The 22583-nt window shown below is 42.1% G+C and overlaps 1 protein-coding gene across 7 annotated transcripts in view; it reads left to right on the top strand.

The window, feature by feature from the left end:
* The window catches only part of LOC137310916 (focal adhesion kinase 1), a 585674-nt gene that overhangs the window by 322550 nt on the left and 240541 nt on the right, over positions 1-22583 (top strand). For all 7 annotated transcript variants that reach the window (XM_067978464.1, XM_067978455.1, XM_067978457.1 and 4 more), the window contains 3 exons: positions 10398-10452; positions 18043-18183; positions 21563-21640. In XM_067978464.1, the coding sequence (XP_067834565.1) occupies positions 10398-10452; positions 18043-18183; positions 21563-21640 (274 nt within the window). The remainder of the gene's footprint in view (positions 1-10397; positions 10453-18042; positions 18184-21562; positions 21641-22583) is intronic.

The following is a 22583-nucleotide window of genomic DNA, read 5'->3' as shown; positions in this document are numbered from 1 at the left end:
GGAGCACAAGTCTTCAGCACTACAGCTGGGATGTTGTTGGGGCCCATAGCCTTTGCTGTATCCAGTGCACTCAGCCGTTTCTTGACATCACGTGGAGTGAATCGAATTGGCCGAAGACTGGCTTCCGTGATGGTGGGGATATCGGGAGGAGGCCGAGATGGATCATCCACTCGGCACTTCTGGCTGAAGATGGTTGCAAATGCTTCAGCCTTGTCTTTTGCACTCACGTGCTGGACTCTGCCGTCATTGAGGATGGGGATGTTTGCAGAGCCTCCTCCTCCCGTTAGTTGTTTAATTGTCCACCACCATTCACGACTGGATGTGGCAGGACTGCAGAGCTTTGATCTGATCCGTTGGTTGTGGAATCGCATAGCTCTGTCTATAGCATGTCGCTTCCGCTGTTTCGCATGCATGTAGTCCTGAGTTGTAGCTTCCCCAGGTTGGCACCTCATTTTTAGGTACGCCTGGTGCTGCTCCTGGCATGCTCTTCTACACTCCTCATTGAACCAGGGTTGATCCCCTGGCTTGTTGGTAATGGTAGAGTGAGGAATATGCCAGGCCATGAGGTTACAGATTGTGCTGGAATACAATTCTGCTGCTGCTGATGGCCCACAGCGCCTCATGGATGCCCAGTTTTGAGCTGCTAGATCTATTCTGAATCTATCCCATTTAGCACGGTGATAGTGCCACACAACACGTTGGATGGTGTCGCTCAGTGTGAAGACGGGACTTCATCTCCACGAGGACTGTGCGGTGGTCACTCCTACCAATACCGTCATGGACAGATGCATTTGCGACAGGTAGATTGGTGAGGACAAGGTCAAGTAAGTTTTTCCCTCGTGTTGGTTCGCTCACCACCTGCCGCAGGCCCAGTCTGGCAGCTATGTCCTTCAGGACTCGGCCAGCTCGGTCAGTAGTGGTGCTACCGAGCCACTCTTGGTGATGGACATTGAAGTCCCCCACCCAGAGTACATTTTGTGCCCTTGCTACCCTCAGTGCTTCCTCCAAGTGGTGCTCAACATGGAGGAGGACTGATTCATCAGCTGAGGGAGGACGGTAGGTGGTAATCAGCAGGAGGTTTCCTTGCCCATGTTTGACCTGATGCCATGAGATTTCATGGGGTCCGGAGTCCATGTTGAGGACTCCCAGGGCCACTCCCTCCTGACTGTATATCACTGTACCTGCACATCTGGTGGGTCTGTCCTGCCGATGGGACAGGACATACCCAGGGATGGTGATGGAAGAGTCTGGGACGTTGGCTGAAAGGTATGATTCTGTGAGTATGACTATGTCAGGCTGTTGCTTGACTCGTCTGTGGGACAGCTCTCCCAATTTTGGCACAAGTCCCCAGATGTTAGTAAGGAGGACCTTGCAGGGTTGACTGGGCTTGGTTTGCCGTTGTCATGTCTGGTGCCTAGTGGTCCGATGCCGGGTGGTCCGTCCGGTTTTATTCTTATTGTGGCTTTTCGTAGCGAGATTTTACAATTTCAGAGGGCAATTAAAAATCAACCACATTGCTGTGGGTCTGGAGTCACATATTGGCCAGACCGGGTAAGGACGACAGGTTTCCTTCCCGAAAGGACATTAGTGAACCAGATGGGTTTTTACGACAATCCGGTAGTTTCATGGCCACCATTACTGATACTAGTATTTCAATTCCAGATTTTATTTAATTAATTGAATTTAATTAATTAAATTTAAATTCGCCAGTTGCTGTGGCGGGATTTGAACTCATGACTCTGGATTTTAGTCCAGGCCTCTGGATTACTAGTCCAGTAACATAACCACTATGCTACCGTACCCTGAACCCCTAAATCTCATTGCACTTCCACATCATGCAACTTTATTTGCTATGTTTCAAATTTTAGCATCGTTCGCAAATTTGAATACCACTCCCTTACGTCCTATATCCAAATCATTGAGTTACACACTGAACAAGCAGTCCCAGAACAGAACTCTGTAAAACACCACTACCCACTTCCAACCACTCTGAGAAACTGCCTTTAACTCTGTTTCCACCCTTCTAGCCAGTTTTTAATCCAATTTGCTACCCTCCCCCTAATTCCATTCCCCTTAATCTTCCCCCGTGGTCTCCCATGCGATACCTTGTCATGAAGGTCCATGTACACCACATCCACAGCACTTCCTCCATCCGCTATATTTGTCACCTTCTCAAAGAACTCGATCAGGTTTGTCAAGTATGATCTTCCTTTCGGAAATCTGGATCTAAACAAACAAAAGTATTTTTTTTAGGTTGTGTACCATCTAATGAGGATGCACACTTTCTGCATATCAGAGGATGTGCGATATGGCCCTGCTAGACCACTATCAGTAATGCTGTTGGCTGGCTGTCAGGTGGTGAGCAGTTGGGAATCTCTTTTTGGTGTATACCTTTTTCCTGTACCTTTCTCCCTCACATGGTACAGCTGAGATAGGTAACTCAGAGTAGTGAAGGATCAAACCTGCTTTCGCAATGGGATCCTTTTTATTGAGGTAACATTAATTGTGAATTCTGCACGTTTTTAGTGCAACATAGATCTGTTCATTAGGTATAATTTCCAAAAAGTCGTGTGTATTTTTGTTTTATTGAATAAGAAGAAACCTTACATCCTTGTCGTATGTTTATAGTTGACTAACATTGCCAAACTAAGAATATAGTACGGATTGCAGAAATTCCAGTCACACTGAATTAAATGTTCCGATGATCTAGATTTCACAAATTTACATTTTAGGAGAAATAGGTGGAAAATTGTTTATGCTTGTGTTGTAGCGGAGAAAATGGATTTTTGTTAAATTTGAGACTGGTGGCAGTGGACTTTTGAAGCACTGTGGAGTGCAGAGACAGGGCACGATTTTAATAAGGCGGCGGGATGGCAGCGGCAAACACGAATAATAAAACCTTAGCATTCCCCACGCGATCCGACATAATAGGTGGCCATTAACCTCATTTCCGGGTTTGGCGTCTGAAAGCCGTGCAACGGGCGGACTGCGCACCTGCATGACAGGCTGTCAGCTGGAGCGTCTGGATTTAAAGGGTTATTGTTCCAATGGCTTTTGCTGAAGCAAGGAGACAGAATGGAGCAGCAGAGGGGCAAGCCAGCTACAAGATTCAGTGAGGCCTCACTTGAGGTGCTGCTGGCCGGGGTGAGGAAGAGGTGAGAACAATTTTACCCGGCCGACAGGAGGAAGCGCCCTGCCTCTGCCACCAAGAAGGCCTGGCTCGAGGTGGTAGAGGAGGTCACCAGCAGGAGCAACATCTCCCGCGCTTGGGCCCAGTGCAGGAAGCATTTCAGTGACCTAGCTAAGTCAGCAAAAGTGAGTACACTTACTGATTCTCCTGCATTCCATGTCGCATGTCATCTCTCTTTCCCACCCACCGCACCCCCCCCCCGCCTCCCCCCCACCAACATCTTTCTGCACTGCCAAGACTACTCCATCACATCACTCTTCAAAACCATTTAAGGCTCATCCTCAACTTACCTTCACTTCCTGAGCACTTCCTCACCTCCCCATTTGTGAACCCACCACTACCACTCACCCCAGTCCTGATCCAATGTGATGTCTCTGTCTGATACTCACCCTCTGATGCATCTCTTTCACGGTCAGCCTCACCCAAAGCAATGCATTCATCAGCTTACCACTTCATTCTCACTCACTCACACGTCTATACTTTCTCCCCTTGAAGGAGAAGAGAGCTCAAAATGCACGCCAGAGGGTGAGGACTGGAGGGGGGGCCACAACAAATAGTGGTGCGGAGGAGGAAGTCCTGGAGATCAGCCGCACCCTCGCGTGCCTGTCTGTCGGGGGCGCTGAAACTGGCACCCCACAAACATCTGGTGACACAACTTTAACATTCATTGCACACATGAATTGATGTTATGAATGATTGGCATGTTGAACACCTCAGTATACTCATTGCAACATTATACATCTATGATGATTCTTAATATTGCCTTCTGTTCTCTTCTAGGCCCTTAAACAACTGCAGTGACAGGAGAGGGTGATTCCTCAGAGGAGCTCCCGGCCTCTGAGGGCGCACTGTCACATCTTAGCGAGCCATCCACCAGCGCAGATACTCACACCTCAGTGGGTCTTAGTAGTCAGTTAGTTGGGTTGGCACCTGGTGTGTCGCCACACACAAGTGAGCACGAGCAGACACTGGTGGCAGGGGCAGCTGTGGAGAGTCTGCATCAGTGGGTGTACTCCTCTCTAGGCTCTGCTCAGCTGGATGCAGGTGCTGAACCCCGGGGGCCATCCTGTAAAAGGAGAATGATCGAGGAACAGCAGCACATTTGCGAGGTATTGGAATAGGTGCCACACACACTCTCCACAATAGCGGAGAGGATGGAGGAGTCCACCTCCTGCATTAGTGGAATGGTGGCACGAGTACGTGCGGGAATGTCTGCGATAGAGAGAAGGCTAGCCTCCATTGAGCCTGAAGCAGGGCTCACAATGAGTCCATTCAAGCCCTGACAATGGCCGTTCAGATGCTCGGTGAACAACATTCTGCCGCTTTAAACAGGCAGACAGAAACTTTACAAGTGGGCTTCCAAGTCATCCCACATGTCCTCCAAACTCTTTTCCAGCATGGTGGTAGGACTGATGTGGCCTGGCTCAGGAGAGGGATGATGGTGAAAAGGGACATGGAAGTGGGGATACCACTCAAAGCGCTCCCACGTCTCACCTGTTGCCCCCTCTCCTAACCAGTACGCACAATGTTGACTCCTCTCCAGGTGGCTGAGTCTGCCCCTGCACAGGTGCAGGTGGAACAGTCTTTGGCGGGGCCCACACGGCCTCCAAAACTGAGAGGGTGTAGGCCCAAAGTATCTCAGCAGTTAGGGCACGAATATGAACAACCTGCCGCTTCCACTGCTGCAGCCACAGGGGATGCACCACATAGAAGTAGTAGGAAGAGAAAGGCGAAGGTTTTGTGATCACGAAGAGTATGCACAAGGGTGTTTGACAGACTCTCATGTTTTTCATTTATATTTGTTTTTTGGTTAAATGTTATAATTCTCACCACTACTGCCACGTCTTGCCCATTCTTGACTGCCTCTTGTGATAGCACCCTTTCGTGTGCTTCATCATGAACGGGGAGACTTGATGCCACCCAGTGGGTGTGTTTACAGAGGGTGTATGTGTAGTTGTAGGACTGTTTTGTGTGGAGTTGGTGGGGGGGGTGGTGGCTGATGTTGGCGCTGCTCTTTCCAGGTGGTCTGTGGACTGGACACTCCTCACTTTGTGATCCCCTTATGAGAATTGTTCAAATATTAGTGACTCTCTGGCCTCACGAGTAGCCAGGTGAGCCGCTGCTCTGCCGACGGGTTTCTCCTTCTCCTCGTGCTCCTGCTCCTGCTGCTCCTCAATGTTGATGACGGAGGTGGATGCTGGATGAGGGCAATGGGGCCTCATCAACCGGTACCCCTCCCTGTTGCGCCATGTTGTGCAGGACACAACAGACAACTATAATTCGACCCACTTTCGATGGTGTGTATTGAAGCGCTCCCCCAGACCGATCCAGGCACCAAAATCACATCTTTAGAAGTCCTATCGCATGTTCGGTGAAAAAACCTGGTTGCGATGTGACTGTCGTTGTATCGACACTGTTCCTCGCTGATGGGGTTCCTCAGAGCTGTCATGAGCCATGTGTCTGAGGAGCCAGCCCTTAAGGGTGTTTGGTGCGTGGAAGAGGGCCGGGATGTTGGATTCCCATAGAATGAATGAATTGTGGCAGCTGCTAGGGAACCTGGCGCACACATGAAGAAATCTTTTCTGGTGGTCACAAACGAGCTGCGCATTGATGGAGTGATATCCCTTTCTGTTGGCTCAAGTGCAGGTGCTCGGATTGCTATATGCGTGCAACCGATTGCACCCTGTACCCGTGGGAAGCCAGCCACAGAGTGGAAACCCACTGCCCTCTCCATCTGGCTGAGATCGTCCATGGGGAAGTTGACGTAGTGGGCAGCCCTGTGAAACAAACCATTGGTGACCTGCCTTATGCACTTGTGGGCAGATGACTGATCGACCCCAGCGATGTTACTGGTGGCGCCCTGGAATGATCCGGAGGCAAAGATGTTGAGGGCAGTGGTCACTTTAATTGCGACAGGCAATGCGATGCCATCAGGCCCGGCTGGGAGCAGTTCTGCCTGAAAGAGGCTGCAGATGTCTGCGACCACCTGACTCTCAGCTGCCGTAGGCACTGCTGCTCAGAAGGGTCCAAGAAGCTCAGCCTTGGTCTGTGGACCCTATCACGAGGGTAGTGCCTCCTGTGACGTCAGTCCCTCTGTTGTTCCCCTCTCTGCTCTTGTGCAGGTGCCTGTGGCGCACCTGTGTCTTGTGGAACTGCAAGTGGCAGAAGTGCACGCCGTGCCTGGTGAGAATGGTGATGTTCCTCCTCCTCAGATGTACTGGTGAATGCAGCCATTGCGCCCCCCCATCCTGATGATGTCAGTTTGAGAGGTAAATATGTATAAGCAGAACAATTCTGAGTGTGAACCAAGAATTTTTAGTTTAAACATGAAGATCTCCCAGCCAAAAGTTTGAGAGAACTGAGTGCCCTGCTGCAATAACTGACCTTTTATCCGCATCTGTCAAACACAAATTTAAATGTCCAAATGGTTGCCGGCTGCAACCCGCTGAGTTTCCCATGGCATGTTTCACACAGCATGGGAACCACGTTGAGGCAGCGTTGAGATCGCTTGCCAGCATGATTAATTACGTGAAGGCAGATTTCAAGTACTTTAAGTACTTCAATTGTTGGTTTAAACATCGTCACGCCGGCTTTAATTGCCAGTGGGACTTCCAGATTTGGGAACGCCGTGCGCACCCAGGTGGCTCTGGGTTGTGTAAAATTGTGCAGTATTACGTTTATGTTTTAATTTGTCAAGATAGGGCAGACGATATCTTCCCTCCATCATTTTGAGAATGATAGAATGGTTGCATGAAATACAAATATTTGGAGTAATGTATCCCTATTGCCTTTTGGCAGGCAGTGTATATCTCAACAAAAAAGAAACACAGTAAAACTTCACAAGCCGCCATTGAACTGCAAATAATAAATTGTATTCCTCCTCAGAAACACATATTAAAATGTGTAGTTCAGGAAAAGATGTATTAATCACAGCCTTAGTATTAATCTAAAGGCGCTCTCCAACTGCCTGAGCCAAATTTTCCTTCAGCTTAGAATCAGCAAAGTTGAAGCCATCTTCTTTGGCTCCAATCAGCATCTACATTTCCCTGATTTTTGACTTCTGTTAACCTCTCAGGTTACCCACCACTCAGGTTGAATCAGGAGGTACAGAACCTCAGTGTACTTGCCCATTTACTAAAATTACACTCTTCCACCTCTGCAATATTGCCTGCATCCATCACTATCTCTGTATAGTCAAAAACCTTGTCTATGCCTTTCTAACCTTGAGGCTTAAATTCTGTAATGCTCATTCAAAATGCCACAGCTAGCAAATAGATACCAAATCTTGTACTCCTACCACACTACCTGTCCTTTCCACGCATCACTGGCTTCCCATATCCCAGTGAGGTGACTTCAAAACTCTTAATCTCATTTTAAAATCCCTTCATGGTCTCATTCCAACATATTCTTGTAATCACTTCCAGCCTCACTCCTCGGTCTACTCTCCACCTTGATGGCCACTTGTTCATCCACTATGTTCCTGCCTTCTGGAACTCCCTGCCCATTTCCATCTACCTTGCTATCTCACTTGCTGCTTTCAAAACCTTTTTCTTAGAATATGCTTTCAGCCCCGACCCACTTTATTTTCTTCACTCCTCCTGCTTGGTGTCCACTGTTTTTTCCTCATTGTGAAGTGCTTTGAGATGTCTTCCTGCATGTGAGGAGTGCAATAGAAATGCATGTTGTTTTAAATTTAGTTGCACATTTTTGCAGGGAATTCAGTCAATATGTATGCACTAGCTGAGAGTGCATATCAGAAATTCAAGCATGTGCTAAAATTTCTGATGTACACTCTTGATGGGTGAACTTCTTCACCAGCTGCACAAAGTTGGAAAACTACCTCTCCTTACCCTTGGTTTTGTCAGTTTTCTTCTTTAGAGTTGTAGAAATTCCCATGGTTAAGGTTATCCCTCCACTAGGCTACTGAACCATTTCTGAAAGTTTAGTGGCTTAGATTTTGCTGGTGAGCTGGGACCTCTGCCTGCCCCAGAAATGTGCTCCTGGTCTAGCTAATTTTATGGCCAAGGGGTTACCTCCTGCAGAAAAAATCTGACTCCATTTCAGTGGTGCTCTGCCAACGGATCACACTGAAATAGGGAAAGAACTTTGCTGCAGCAGGTCTTGGAGGCCTCCAGTGCTGCCTGCGAAACGGGCATATTTTTAGTGTATAGATTTTGAACTTACCCTTTGCGCCTGTGAAGTCTTTGTTGTAAGAGTGACTGCAAAGGCCCTACCATTTTGAAATAAAATTTTGGGCCCTGTCCGTCAACTATGGAAAGCTGGAAGCTAAGACGTAACGGATGCCTTTGTTCAGTGTTAAAATGATACAACTAGAGGGAAATACATTGGCGGATGTATTTTTCTCATTTGCATGTCTTTTCATTATGCATATATGGGCTCGGAGTGGGAAATGGGACCACAGCAAGAGATAGGGATGCGGCTACGTGCATCCCTGAGCAATGTTCCACTTCAGACCCTCTGTAAAATTGGTGAGGTGCGGGTGGGAAATTTGCATCAGTGTTCCTTTTCCTGGATCTCTTAATTGGTTTAAATCTTTTAAAAATAAACATGGTTTACCCAAAAACTTTTCAGTATGAAGTTTAATATTTAGTAAGAGTGACCTGTTTACTGGTAACTGATTGTGAACTGATTAGGTACACAGAGATTGGAATAAGGCTGTTGGATCCATGTTGAGATTGAACCCAGCAGCTTCAATTTAAGCAGCTTTACAGTGATTAGAACAGATATACTATTCCATTTTCAAATGTTGAAATGCGCATGGTCAATGTAATAGGGTTGCACAGACCTTTAGGCTAAAATTCTTCTATGATGTGTCAGTCTTGTGAGCAATGATATTCTGTTATAAATGTTTTACAATTGAGTAGGAATGATGAGGACCCTTCATGTTCACAGTGGTACCATGAGTGAAGCCTTTGAGTTATTCTATGCGACACATACAAAGAAAGGCATGACTTTTATGTATAAAAAGGCATATTTGATTGAATGATGTAATGCTACTGGCATGATTTACAGAAAAACTTAAATTTTGACTTTGTAGGTAGTGGAATAATTATTTTAATACCTGTTTTTGTAATTGTTGGTCAATGAACAGGGACTTGTGTCTTGGCTACAAAACAGAAAACAGAGAGTAGGGGTTAAGGGTAGCTACTCGGACTGGCAAAAGGTTGGAAGTGGTGTTCCTCAGGATTTGGTGCTGGGACCACTGATATTCGTAATTTACAATGACTATTTGGAATCGGAAATACAATTTCAAAATTTGTGAACGATACCAAATTGGAGGTGTAGTTAATACAAAGGAAGAATGAGTCAAAATGCAAGAACACATTAATAAACTTGCAGACTGGGCGTGTAATTGGCAAATGAATTTCACTGTGAACAAGTATGAGGTGGTGCATTTTGGGAGGAAGTATTAGGAGGCCACGTTGGATAATTAGAGTTTAAATGGGGTAGAGGAGCAAAGGGATCTCGGGGTACAGATACGCAAATTACAAAGTAGCAATGCAGGTTAATAAGGCCATAAAAAAAGGCAAACCAAGCACTGGAGTTCATTTCTAGAAGGCTAGAATTGAAAAGCAGAGAAGTTAAGTTGAACTTTTATAGAACCTTGGTTAGACCACACTTGGAGTGCTGTGCACAGTACTGGTCTCCATATTATAAAAAGGATATGGAGGCATTGGAGAAGGTGCAAAAAAGATTCATAAGGGTGATACCAGAACTGAGAGGAAAGGCTGAACAAGCTGGGACTCTTTTATTTAGAAAAGAGAAGGCTGAGGGGTGACCTGATAGTGGTCTTTAAGATTATGAAGAGGTTTGATAGGGTAGATGTGGAGAAAATGTTTCCACTTGTTGGGGAGTCCAAAACTAGAGATCATAAATATAAGATAGTCACTAATAAATCCAATAGGGAATTCAGGAGAAACTTCTTTACCCAGATAGTGGTTAGAATGTGGAATACCCTACCTAAAGGAGTTGTTGAGGCAAATAGCGTAGATGCATTGACGGGAAAGCTAGATAAGCACACGAGGGAGAAAGAAATAGAAGGGTATGCTGATAGGGTTAGATGAAGTAGGGAGAGAGGAGGCTCGTGTGGAGCAGTTGGGCCAAATGACCTGTTTCTGTGCTGTAGACTCAGTGACTTTAAAATTGTACTAAAAAATTATATAAACATTTCATTTATTTTGAACAGAAAGGATGTGGGTTTGAAGAGATTTTTTCCCAAGAGCCTGTTGGATTCGGTGAAGGTAAGACTATTTGGATTAAAACTTCAGTACAGTTTCCCTCCTTGGTAGGGTCTGTGCATCACCATAATCATCATCGAGTGCTTATAAATGTGCATAATGCTACGGAAATGAAAATTTAGAAAGAAAAATGAAATGTCCCAATGTAGATTTAGAATTCAAATATTGGCCAAGGTGTGTAAAATCTTTGATTTCAAATGAGCTGCTTCTATAAAGTACATGATTTTGGATGTGTTCTGGCTGAGAGGTGGTGATTGGTGGTATTATCCGGAATCTCTATGGGTTGTCTGCTCTTAACATTATTTATATTTCAATGGTGAATAAAGATACTGTCTGTAAAATTACATGATTTGGAGCAAGTATCAAGGAGATTGACAGTATTCAAAGGGATTGGTAGAATTTAAACAAATGGGCAAAGGAGTGTGCTTTATCAACTGTCACGGTTTTCATACATCATACTGTTTGCAACTGAAAAGACTGACTTGCAATTTACATCCGTGCTTCTGCTAATACTGCCGTACAGCTGGCTGCTTCAAAGTGCAAGATTGAGCTCAGGTGACTCACCCTTCCAAATTCTCCTCAGTCCCTGTTGGGAAGCACATGGCTGCTTGTACTTGCCCACAGTGTCATGCCTGACATTGGTAATTCAGTGTGGGACTAAACACATATATTCTGTCGTGATATTAAACCTGTAATATGCAATCCAAAAATCCAAATTATAGATGATTCTTGGGTTATGTTGTCACTATTTGTTTTACTGTGGCCTTGTCTCCTTAAAAGTAAGATTTTGTTTTCATGAGGCATAATGCTTTAATTCGGAAATTAAAATTATAGATTTTTAGGCAGATTTCAGATTTTAAAATCTTAAAAGGTAAGAAAAATATAGAGCCAGTACGTTTTATTCAAAGTAATTATATATACATGAACACATGGACGTAATTCAGTTCCCATTTAAAGTCATACATTCTGACCTTAATTTTATATTTGTATTATAAATTCATTTGCCCACATTTCTAATAGAAACTGGTTGTGTAAACTTGTCATGCTGTAATTACATCCTCCCACCAGTGGTCGTGATGCATTGCCTCCACTTGAAGGAGAGTGTAATTACAGTATAAGTAAGCAGTTTCCATTATAAATGTGGAAATACGAATTTATAATGGCAAACCTTGACTAGACATGATATTGCTCTAAAATATTTAAGTTTTTAAATCATCAGTGGTTTACCACCATGTAAATCACCTTTGAGTTGCTCATTGAGGTTAGAAGGACTGTCCTGTAGCAGCTCCATTGAAAGCCATAGCAGCCTGTACTTTGGCATGACCTGAGAGCCAACCTACAGCCAACCAACCACGGAAACCACCTGGGTATGCAAAACACCCATTCACTTGCATAATTTCCCACGGTCATGCAGTTCCAGATTGGATATCTGGTTTGTCTGAAACTATTGCATTAAATGGAGCTGCTCTGGGCTGCTCCTTATTAGCAGTGTTACGCAACAGTCTAGTTGGGAGAAGATTATTTGACTGGTGTGTTTCTTTGGAGTTTAATACTTGATGCTCTTTTTCTTTTAAAAGGAAAGTCTTCTGGTCATGTACAGTGACTACACTTCAAAAGTATTATTGGCTATGAAGTGCTTTGGGGAGTCCTGAGGTTGTGAAAGGTGCAACAGGACTACAGTAACTGATCGTTATAGGGAGTAGGTTTATTTGAAGGATACCATATTTGTACAGCCCTTTCAAATGTTTGAAAAGTACAAATTTCCTAAGGTTAATATCAAAATTCTGCCTAAATAAAATAATTAAAATATTTAGTGAGTGATCGATTAAACCTACTTGTTCACTAACAGGGAAGTATATATCTAGTAACTTGTGACAGAAGTCGAACAACTATGCTGCTGTAGATCTGTTGGTAAAATATAAAACTGACTAAACTGAGCACCAAAATTAATATAATCTCGACATTGCATAAGGATATTTAGTTTTGACTTCAGCTATTGACTGTATTGATGCACTGAATGGGAATTTATGACTTTAAATCATGTGAATGGATGACTGAATGGAGGGCACAGGAGAGAACAAAAGGCCAGGAATTGTGTAAATTGTGGAGTTTATACCAAACAAAAGACCGACATTTCTTGGGTATCAATCCAGACAGAACAGATGAGTAAAGAAATAGTTAATACCGTTTTATTGGTATGAACCTCCAGGTATATCCCAGTCTCTCAAACTGATATGCACCAGCAGCAACTATCTGATAGATCAATAGAAAAGATGTGAATTAATAAAGTGCTAATTGTAGTAAGTGATTAGGATTCATTTGCTGAAATGAGATGCTGTGTGCCAAAGATCCCACTTTTAATTAAAAGTATCTGATATGTTGTGATTTGGAAAGTCTACTTAGGTAATATGCGTTGTAGTTGTTTAATTGTAGCGTTGCAGAATGTTGATTCAGTCATTTGCAACAGATGTCTAACAGCAGGAATACATACATTATCATCAGTAATGGACATTTGTAGGCAAAAAGAGTTAACACTTCAAAATAAATCAGGTCAAGTTAAAAGGCATCAAAACAAGCTGTGAAAATGAGCAGAGTTACTTATGTACTAGACTTTTTTACATTGAGTCTACGTCACAGAAACCGGCCATTCGCCCAACTGGTCTATGCGGCATTTATGGTACACATATGGAGCCTCCTCCCTCCTATTTCATCTACCCCTATCAGCATATCCTTCTATTCCTTTCTCCCTCATGTGCTTATCTAGCTCCCCTTTAAATGCATCTATGCAATTTGCCTGAACTACTCCATGTACACATTCTTACCACATTCTTATCACTCTTTGGGTAAAGAAGTTTCTTCTGAATTCCCGATTGGATTAATTAGTGACTATCTTATATTTATGACTTCTAATTTTGGACTCCCCCACAAGTGGGAACATTTTCTCTACGTCTACCCTATCAAACCCTTTCATTATCTCAAAGACCTCTAACAGGTCACCCCTCAGCCATCTTTTCTTTTAAAGAGAAAAGAGCCCCAGCCTGTTCAGCCTTATTTGGAATAGAGCTTCAGTTAATCTGCATATTGTGGAACAGAGGAAGACAATCAAATTGGAAACTTGTAATCTTTAACTACAGTAACAATCGTTGCAAATCAAATCTATTGACAACCACTTTCTGTCTACAGGCATTCACTGCAGCAGATTATCACTAATTCCACAATTCTATTTTATAGAGAAGCCTCTTATGAGGTACCTTATCAAAAGCTTTCTGAAAGTCTAGTTAGTCAATGTCTACCAGGTTACTCACATTCAGTCACCTGGTGACTTTTTCAAAAAATTCCTTCAAATTGGTGTAACAAGACCTTTTGCTTATCTCTGATATGGTCTTCTTTGTCTAAGTGATCATAGAGTGCATTCCTGATGATTCCCTCGAGCATCTTACCTATTACTGACATCAAGCTAATCGGCCTTTAGATACCCATTTCTGCCTTATCTTCATTTTTAAAAATTGGAACTACGTTAGCCTCCATCCAGTGCAAGGGAACAATCCCAGACTCCAGTGAGCTATTAAAGATATGATCATAGAATCATAGAATCATAGAAGTTACAACATGGAAACAGGCCCTTCGGCCCAACATGTCCATGTCGCCCAGTTTATACCACTAAGCTAGTCCCAATTGCCTGCACTTGGCCCATATCCCTCGATACCCATCTTACCCATGTAACTGTCCAAATGCTTTTTAAAAGACAAAATTGTACCCGCCTCTACTACTGCCTCTGGCAGCTCGTTCCAGACACTCACCACCCTTTGAGTGAAAAAATTGCCCCTCTGGACCCTTTTGTATCTCTCCCCTCTCACCTTAAATCTGTGCCCCCTCGTTATAGACTCCCCTACCTTTGGGAAAAGATTTTGACTATCGACCTTATCTATGCCCCTCATTATTTTATAGACTTCTATAAGATCTCCCCTTAACCTCCTACTCTCGAGGGAAAAAAGTCCCAGCCTGTCTAACCTCTCCCTGTAAGTCAAACCATCAAGTCCCGGTAGCATCCTCGTAAATCTTTTCTGCACTCTTTCTAGTTTAATAATATCCTTTCTATAATAGGGTGACCAGAACTGTACACAGTACTCCAAGTGTGGCCTCACCAATGCCCTGTACAACTTCAACAAGACATCCCAACTCCTGCATTCAATGTTCTGACCAATGAAACCAAGCATGCTGAATGCCTTCTTCACCACCCTATCCACCTGTGACTCCACTTTCAAGGAGCTATGAATCTGTACTCCCAGATCTCTTTGTTCTATAACTCTCCCCAACGCCCTACCATTAACGGAGTAGGTCCTGGCCCGATTCGATCTACCAAAATGCAGCACCTCACATTTATCTAAATTAAACTCCATCTGCCATTCATCGGCCCACTGGCCCAATTTATCAAGATCCCGTTGCAATCCTAGATAACCTTCTTCACTGTCCACAATGCCACCAATCTTGGTGTCATCTGCAAACTTACTAACCATGCCTTCTAAATTCTCATCCAAATCATTAATATAAATAACAAATAACAGCGGACCCAGCACCGATCCCTGAGGCACACCGCTGGACACAGGCATCCAGTTTGAAAAACAACCCTCTACAACCACCCTCTGTCTTCTGTCGTCAAGCCAATTTTATATCCAATTGGCTACCTCACCTTGGATCCCATGAGATTTAACCTTATGTAACAACCTACCTTGCGGTACCTTGTCAAATGCTTTGCTGAAGTCCATGTAGACCACGTCTACTGCACAGCCCTCATCTATCTTCTTGGTTACCCCTTCAAAAAACTCAATCAAATTCGTGAGACATGATTTTCCTCTCACAAAACCATGCTGACTGTTCCTAATTAGTCCCTGCCTCTCCAAATGCCTGTAGATCCTGTCCCTCAGAATACCCTCTAACAACTTACCCACTACAGATGTCAGGCTCACTGGTCTGTAGTTCCCAGGCTTTTCCCTGCCGCCCTTCTTAAACAAAGGCACAACATTTGCTACCCTCCAATCTTCAGGCACCTCACCTGTAGCGGTGGATGATTCAAATATCTCTGCTAGGGGACCCGCAATTTCCTCCCTAACCTCCCATAACGTCCTGGGATACATTTCATCAGGTCCCGGAGATTTATCTACCTTGATGCGCGTTAAGACTTCCAGCACCTCCCTCTCTGTAATATGTACACTCCTCAAGACATCACTATTTATTTCACCAAGTTCCCTAACATCCATGCCTTTCTCAACCGTAAATACCGATGTGAAATATTCATTCAGGATCTCACCCATCTCTTGTGGTTCCGCACATAGATGACCTTGTTGATCCTTAAGAGGCCCTACTCTCTCCCTAGTTACCCTTTTGCCCTTTATGTATTTGTAGAAGCTCTTTGGATTCACCTTTGCCTGATCTGCCAAAGCAATCTCATATCCCCTTTTTGCCCTCCTGATTTCTCTCTTAACTCTACTCCGGCAATCTCTATACTCTTCAAGGGATCCACTTGATCCCAGCTGCCTATGCATGTCATATGCCTCCTTCTTCTTTTTGACTAGTGCCTCAATCTCCCGAGTCATCCAAGGTTCCCTACTTCTACCAGCCTTGCCCTTCACTTTATAAGGAATGTGCTTACCCTGAACCCTGGTTAACACACTTTTGAAAGCCTCCCACTTACCAGACGTCCCTTTGCCTGCCAACAGACTCTCCCAATCAACTTCTGAAAGTTCCTGTCTAATACCATCAAAATTGGCCTTTCCCCAATTTAGAATTTTAACTTTTGGGCCAGACCTATCCTTCTCCATAGCTATCTTAAAACTAATGGAATTATGATCACTGGTCCCAAAGTGATCCCTCACTAACACTTCTGTCACCTGCCCTTCCTTATTTCCCAAGAGGAGGTCAAGTTTTGCCCCCTCTCTAGTCGGGCCATCCACATACTGAATGAGAAATTCCTCCTGAATACACTCAACAAATTTCTCTCCATCCAAGCCCCTAATGCTATGGCTGTCCCAGTCAATGTTGGGAAAGTTAAAGTCCCCTACTATTACCACCCTATTTTTCTTGCAGCTGTCTGTAATCTCCTTACATATTTCATCCTCAATTTCCCGTTGACTGTTTGGGGGTCTGTAGTACAATCCGATCAAAGTGATCTCTCCCTTCTTATTTTTCAGTTCTACCCATATAGACTCAGTGGGCGAACCCTCGGATATATCCCCTCTCACTACTGCCGTGATGTTCTCCCTAATCAAGAACGCAACTCCCCCTCCTCTCTTACCTCCTGCTCTATCTTTCCTATAGCATCTGTACCCTGGAACATTGAGCTGCCAGTCCTGCCCCTCCCTTATCCATGTTTCAGTAATAGCTATAACATCCCAGTCCCATGTACCCATCCATGCCCTGAGTTCATCTGCCTTGCCCATCAGACTTCTTGCATTGAAATAAATGCAGTTTAATCTAGACTTCCCTTGGTCTTTGCCCTGCTTTCTCAGACCATCTGTCCGGTCATGTTCTGTGCACTCTCCCTTACTGCCTTTTGTTTCTGTCACCACTTTATTTCCCACTGACTTCCTGCATCGGTGATGGACTGGGGTGGACAAATGTAAGGAATCTTACAACACCAGGTTATAGTCCAACAGTTTTATTTGAAAATCACCAAGCTTTCGGAGCTTACCTCCTTCGTCAGGTGAGTTAAAGATATGGGCAAGGGGCTCATATAGCACCTGCCCCATCTCCTTAAGGACAGTCGGTTGAATATCATCCAGGCAGACAGCCCGATCTGTTTTAAGGTTCCTTATTCTTTCTAAAACCACATCCTCATCTATTTTGATATTAACAATTTTACTGTTAACAGCACCACTTAATGCTGTGAGTTGAGCATCATCTTCAAGAGTGGAGACTGATGCAAAGTACTCATGTAGTATCTGCCATGTCCTGAGAGTCTTTTCTAACCTGTTCTTGAGCATCTTTTAATGGCCCAATTCAGTCTTTGATGGTCCTCTGACTCTTCACATAGCTGAAAAAGCTTTTCCCATTGGTACCATTGTCCACTTTCCTCTTTTCCATTAACCTTTTAGCGATCTAATATCCTTAGTTATTTTTAAACTGTCCCATGGTACTTGTCTTTGTTTTGCTCTATGTAATTTCTGTGAGAGAGAAACAAATAAAAAGATATGCTGATGAGGGTGGATGAAGAAGGGTAGGAGAAGGCTTGTGTGGAGCATAAACCTGTTGGGATGAATGGCCTTTTTCTGTGTTGTGCATTCTATGTAAAGGAAGTGCTTGTTGGTGCAGGTCAATTACCGGGCTTGATGGCCGGCGCGGACACGATGGGCCGAAGGGCCACTATCCGTGCTGTATAACTCTATGACTCTATTTATGAATTGGAATCGTAGGAGGTAATAGTAGCTATAATTTCATCAAGAGCCCACATTCGTTACTCATGGGATGCCATAGTCTAAAGGATGACATTAAGATTTTTAAAGGAGAAATAAACTTATAGGCAGCTACATTTTTGAGTTTGACAAATAAAATCTTAGTTTTCTCGATAAATCTGACTAGTTCCAATTTCTGTTTTAGGCCAAAACGCTAAGGAAGTTGATACAGCAGTCTTTTCGTCAGTTTGCCAATTTGAATGAAGAGCAAAGTGTTTTGAAGTTCTTTGAGATTCTGTCTCCAGTTTACAGATTTGACAAGGAGTGCTTCAAATGTGCACTTGGGGTAAGCTTTTGTACTGTTTGATAATTTACCAAAAAAGATAATAGCCTGAACATTTACCTGACGAAGGAGGAAGCCTCCGAAAGCTTGTGAATTTAAAATAAAATTGCTGGACTATAACTTGGTGTTGTAAAATTGTTTACTCTTAAAGTTGATCATGTTTCCTTTGATCTCACACTACTATGGATGAATATTTTCAATGTAGCATAAGACTGATTTGGCAGTATAGTGGTAACTGCATTATACTGCCAAACAGTTGAATACATACTCAGATTTATGTGTTTTTCATTCTTATATATGTTGAGATATTTTAGCTGCTTCAGCTTGGGTTTGGTATGCTATTCTGATTCGTGTTCTCCTTCTACAACCTTCCCATGAGAGAGGGAGTTCTGATACGAGTAAGTGCTCCATGTATACAAGTTAGTTTTGTCCACGTGATAAATTATGGAATACTTTTAATAGATTTTGAATTACAAAATGCATAAGCAGAGTCCCATACATGAAATGATGAGGGAGTACTTCTTAAATAAAAGTTCAACTCGTGAATCTGCAATCATTGTAATAAAATTTCACGTGTCTGTCATGTATGTCGAGTCTCTTGTCTGCATTGTGACCATCAAGCCTTCATTAATGGCGAGCCAGCAATTTGGTTTCTTCTTTCTTATTGCTTGTGTTTAAATCTCTATTTCTCATTTTTAATTGGTTATTTCTTCTTCAGTTATCATTCATCAATTATGCTACACAATATCTTTTTCTGCCATTTTGATTTTTTTCTTAATCATATACCACCAAAAAACTATACCCAATAACATTCTATAAAGAAATAACATTTATCAAATAAAAAAACATGTAAAAAACAAAAGCTTGCTAATAAACTTAACTTCAACATATTTCCATCATCATTTATAAGTAGACTTCTCTCCCTCCATATTTCTTGATCGTCAATTGAGTCCTCCTATTTCAACAATCAATAGAAGAGTTCCAAAGAAAACAAAAGTACTTATGTGCGAAACCTGTAATGGGTAACTGCTGCATTAGAATTAAATCATCAGCAAAGGTCTTTGAGGAACCCCAGAAGGGGCAGAACCTGAGTTCTGTGTTGAGTTCAGGGTCTGATTTGGTTACTCACTAAAACTTTCAGATTATTTTGATCAGTTGGTAAGCCAATAATAACCGATACAACAGCTGACTTCAGGAGGAGCAGTTCTGAGTAATAGTGAAATGAAAAACATCAGCACATTATTAGAACTACTGGGCATTTATTACTTATCAGCCTTTATTACATTTTATTTTTTCACCCTAAGGCATGGCTATGCAACTGAAAACAGCCATTTCTTCAATTAGTCATTCCACTTAAAACCTTTTCTTGCTGCCTTGTGTTCAGAGTTTTATGAATATTTCTGCTCATTTGTCTCTTTTTCCCACTGCCCTGCTCCCTGTAACATGATTCTTGGGGACAGAATGATAGTGTAGCAGGTAAATTTTTGGTTGGGTCAGAAACTTTAGTCTTCAGACTTGTGTACACCTCACTATGCTATTAATTTACAAATACATCACATATTTTTCAATGGGCCAACATTGTGCATTTTATCTGGGGATGCAGTGGTAAGACATGAATTATATATGAAATGCTAAAACAGGGATTTACCATCATCCTTACAGATCTTGTAAAATATTTCAAAAGTGGGTGAGAATCCTGGTGTTGCAATGTATTTGCAAATTTTGATTGTGTTAAATCACAAAAAGAATTCCCTCATATGGATGTCATGTCTTAAGGCATATCTCGACTTGTTTCAGAGCTATTAAAACATCTGAAAGAGAAAGGAAGATTAATGTTTTAGGTGTAAATGAATTCTTTTTTAAAAGTCCCTTATTTGTAAATAGAAATATGACACAAATTCATATTGTGACATGGGTGATAGTGAAATCTATTTTAAAAGTCAGAGCATATACTCGAATCAAGGCATGTGAATATTTTTGAATTTGAAATCTCAGTTGTATTAAATGTGTAATAGCTTAGCAATAACTTGTCAGCCAAATTAATTTGTTCATTTCTCACTTTGGGGAAAAACACAAATATGTTTTTAAGACATTTTAATAGATGGCACAAATTCAACATTATGCTGCATATGATCTTTTAAGATGACACATAAAACTGATAAAAAGAAAAGCACAGATGCTAAAAATATGCAATAAAAATGTCAGAGATGCATAGCAGGTCAGTGAACATCTGAAAGAGAAGATAGCTAAAAGCCTTCAGCAAAATATAATCCAACATTTCCACAGTGTGAAAATATTTGAGAATGACACTAAAATGGAGCAGTTAATATGAATAAGGTTAATCAAGCATTTAATTTACCAGTGCAGTTCACGATAATTCAGCCGTATGCATTTCTTTTTTTTCGCAAATTGAATTACAAGGCTATGATTTTTTTCCTTTTAATGTTCTTTGTAACACAACAATAATATATTATCACAAATCTCATAGCAATATCTTCATCCTTCTAAGATCGATACCAGATGTGCTTGAACGTGTACATGTAATATGTGGACTATAGAAATTCTTCTCCTGTGGTGTATGGAATTTATCAGTGAATACGTTTGATAGCAAAACATACAATGCAGTATAAATGTGATTCTTTAATTGACAAAATTGTGTACTGAATATGGTATGGACAAGTGACTGAGATTCATATTGTAGAAGAAAGACTACTTCTTTGGTTCACTGTCGTGAATATTAATGATAAAGCATTAAAGTGTTTGTCTCCAGTGGCCACAATTTATTGTCTGCTTAATATTTCTCCTGTATAATTAACTCGTAACTTCTTTGTACAAAATTGTGGCACAAGAACCATAAACCATTTTGGACAAGTTTATCGTGAGCAAAACCTGTAATAAATGATAAGCTTGAATGATGCAAGCAGCAGCTGATGGTGTTTAGTTTCTGTGACTATCTTTCATTGTGCTCGTCTTAAAAAAATAAGTTTAAAGCTGCAGTATATTTTTTCAAATGCACGTTTTACCAAATTTTAAAATAGCCAGCTCTTTATTTTTACGACTCGCCCTTAAAAAGACAAAACAGCTGTGACTACAAAAGGATCAGAAAGTGAAGTATGGGTTGGTAAAATAGATTGTGCATTTTGAAAATTGATCCTGCAGCTTTAATTTTACTTGGAATTTAAAAGTCATGTCACAGTGAGTATACCTGTGATGCAGCCATGGCTATATATATATATTTAGTACTCTGTAATTATTTTGTGCATGTATAGTTTCTTTTGGTATTCGAAGAACCTAATTCTGTAATATGTATAATTTAAAGCAGAATTCATTGAATACTGCAATTCCTATCATTCACTTTTGTGTTTTGTTTTCACTCTAACAGTCAAGCTGGATAATTTCGGTGGAATTAGCAATTGGACCTGAAGAAGGCATCAGCTATCTTACAGACAAAGGCTCTATGGTGCGTATTTTCGTAATGTTCGTTGCACCAAAATAAGCTCTGTATTCCTTTCTTTCCCCTCCCACAAAAATGAAATTGTAGTCATTGAAAGTTAATATTCACTTGGAAAAACCTGGGTTAATAAATGGCAGTCAGTGCAGATTTGTTAAAGGCAAATCATGTCTGACAAACTGGATTGAGTTCTTCGATGAAATAACGGAGATGGTTGAAGAAGGTAGTGCAGTTGATGTGAAAAAGGACTTTCAAAAGGCATTTGATAAAGTGCCACATAATAAACATTAGCAAATTGAATCCCAGAATGATACTAGGGATGAGGGACTTCAGTTATGTGGACAGACAAGAGAAGTTGGGATTGTTCTCCTTGAAGGAGGGAAAGTTTAAGGGAGATTTAGTGGCGGTGTTCAAAATTATGTGGGGTTTAGATAGTGGAAATAAGGAGAAACTTTCTGCTAGCAGGAGGGTCGGACCTGGAGGACACAGATTTAAGATAATTGGCAAAAGAACCAGAGGGGAGATGAGAAGAATTGTTTTACGCCGTGAGTTATTATGATCTGGAATACACTGCACAGGCAGATGAGCCGAATGGCCCCCTCCTGTGCTGTATGATTCTGAGATCAGCCAAATCAGCAGAGGCGAGGGATTTAATAGAAAAAAATTGTAAATGTTGAAAACTGATGGAAAAAACAGCAGATTTGTCAGCATTTATAAAAGTGAAAGGTAGGTTGTTTTGAGTGTAAGAAAAATGTTTTACCTGAGATATTAATCCATTTTTTATCTCTACAATTGCTGATGGATCTACTATGTATCTTCAGTGTTTTCTGTTTTTACTTCAGCAGAGACAAGAGTTTGAACCTGATCTGTAGGGCTCAGTATCACCGTACGGATCATTGCCCACTGCATTTATCAGTGTAACAGTATTACTTCTCTATACTCACTGTTAATG

This window comes from Heptranchias perlo, chromosome 3, assembly GCF_035084215.1.
Source record: "Heptranchias perlo isolate sHepPer1 chromosome 3, sHepPer1.hap1, whole genome shotgun sequence".
Lineage (NCBI taxonomy): Eukaryota > Metazoa > Chordata > Chondrichthyes > Hexanchiformes > Hexanchidae > Heptranchias > Heptranchias perlo.
This window is presented reverse-complemented; position numbering and strand designations above follow the sequence as displayed.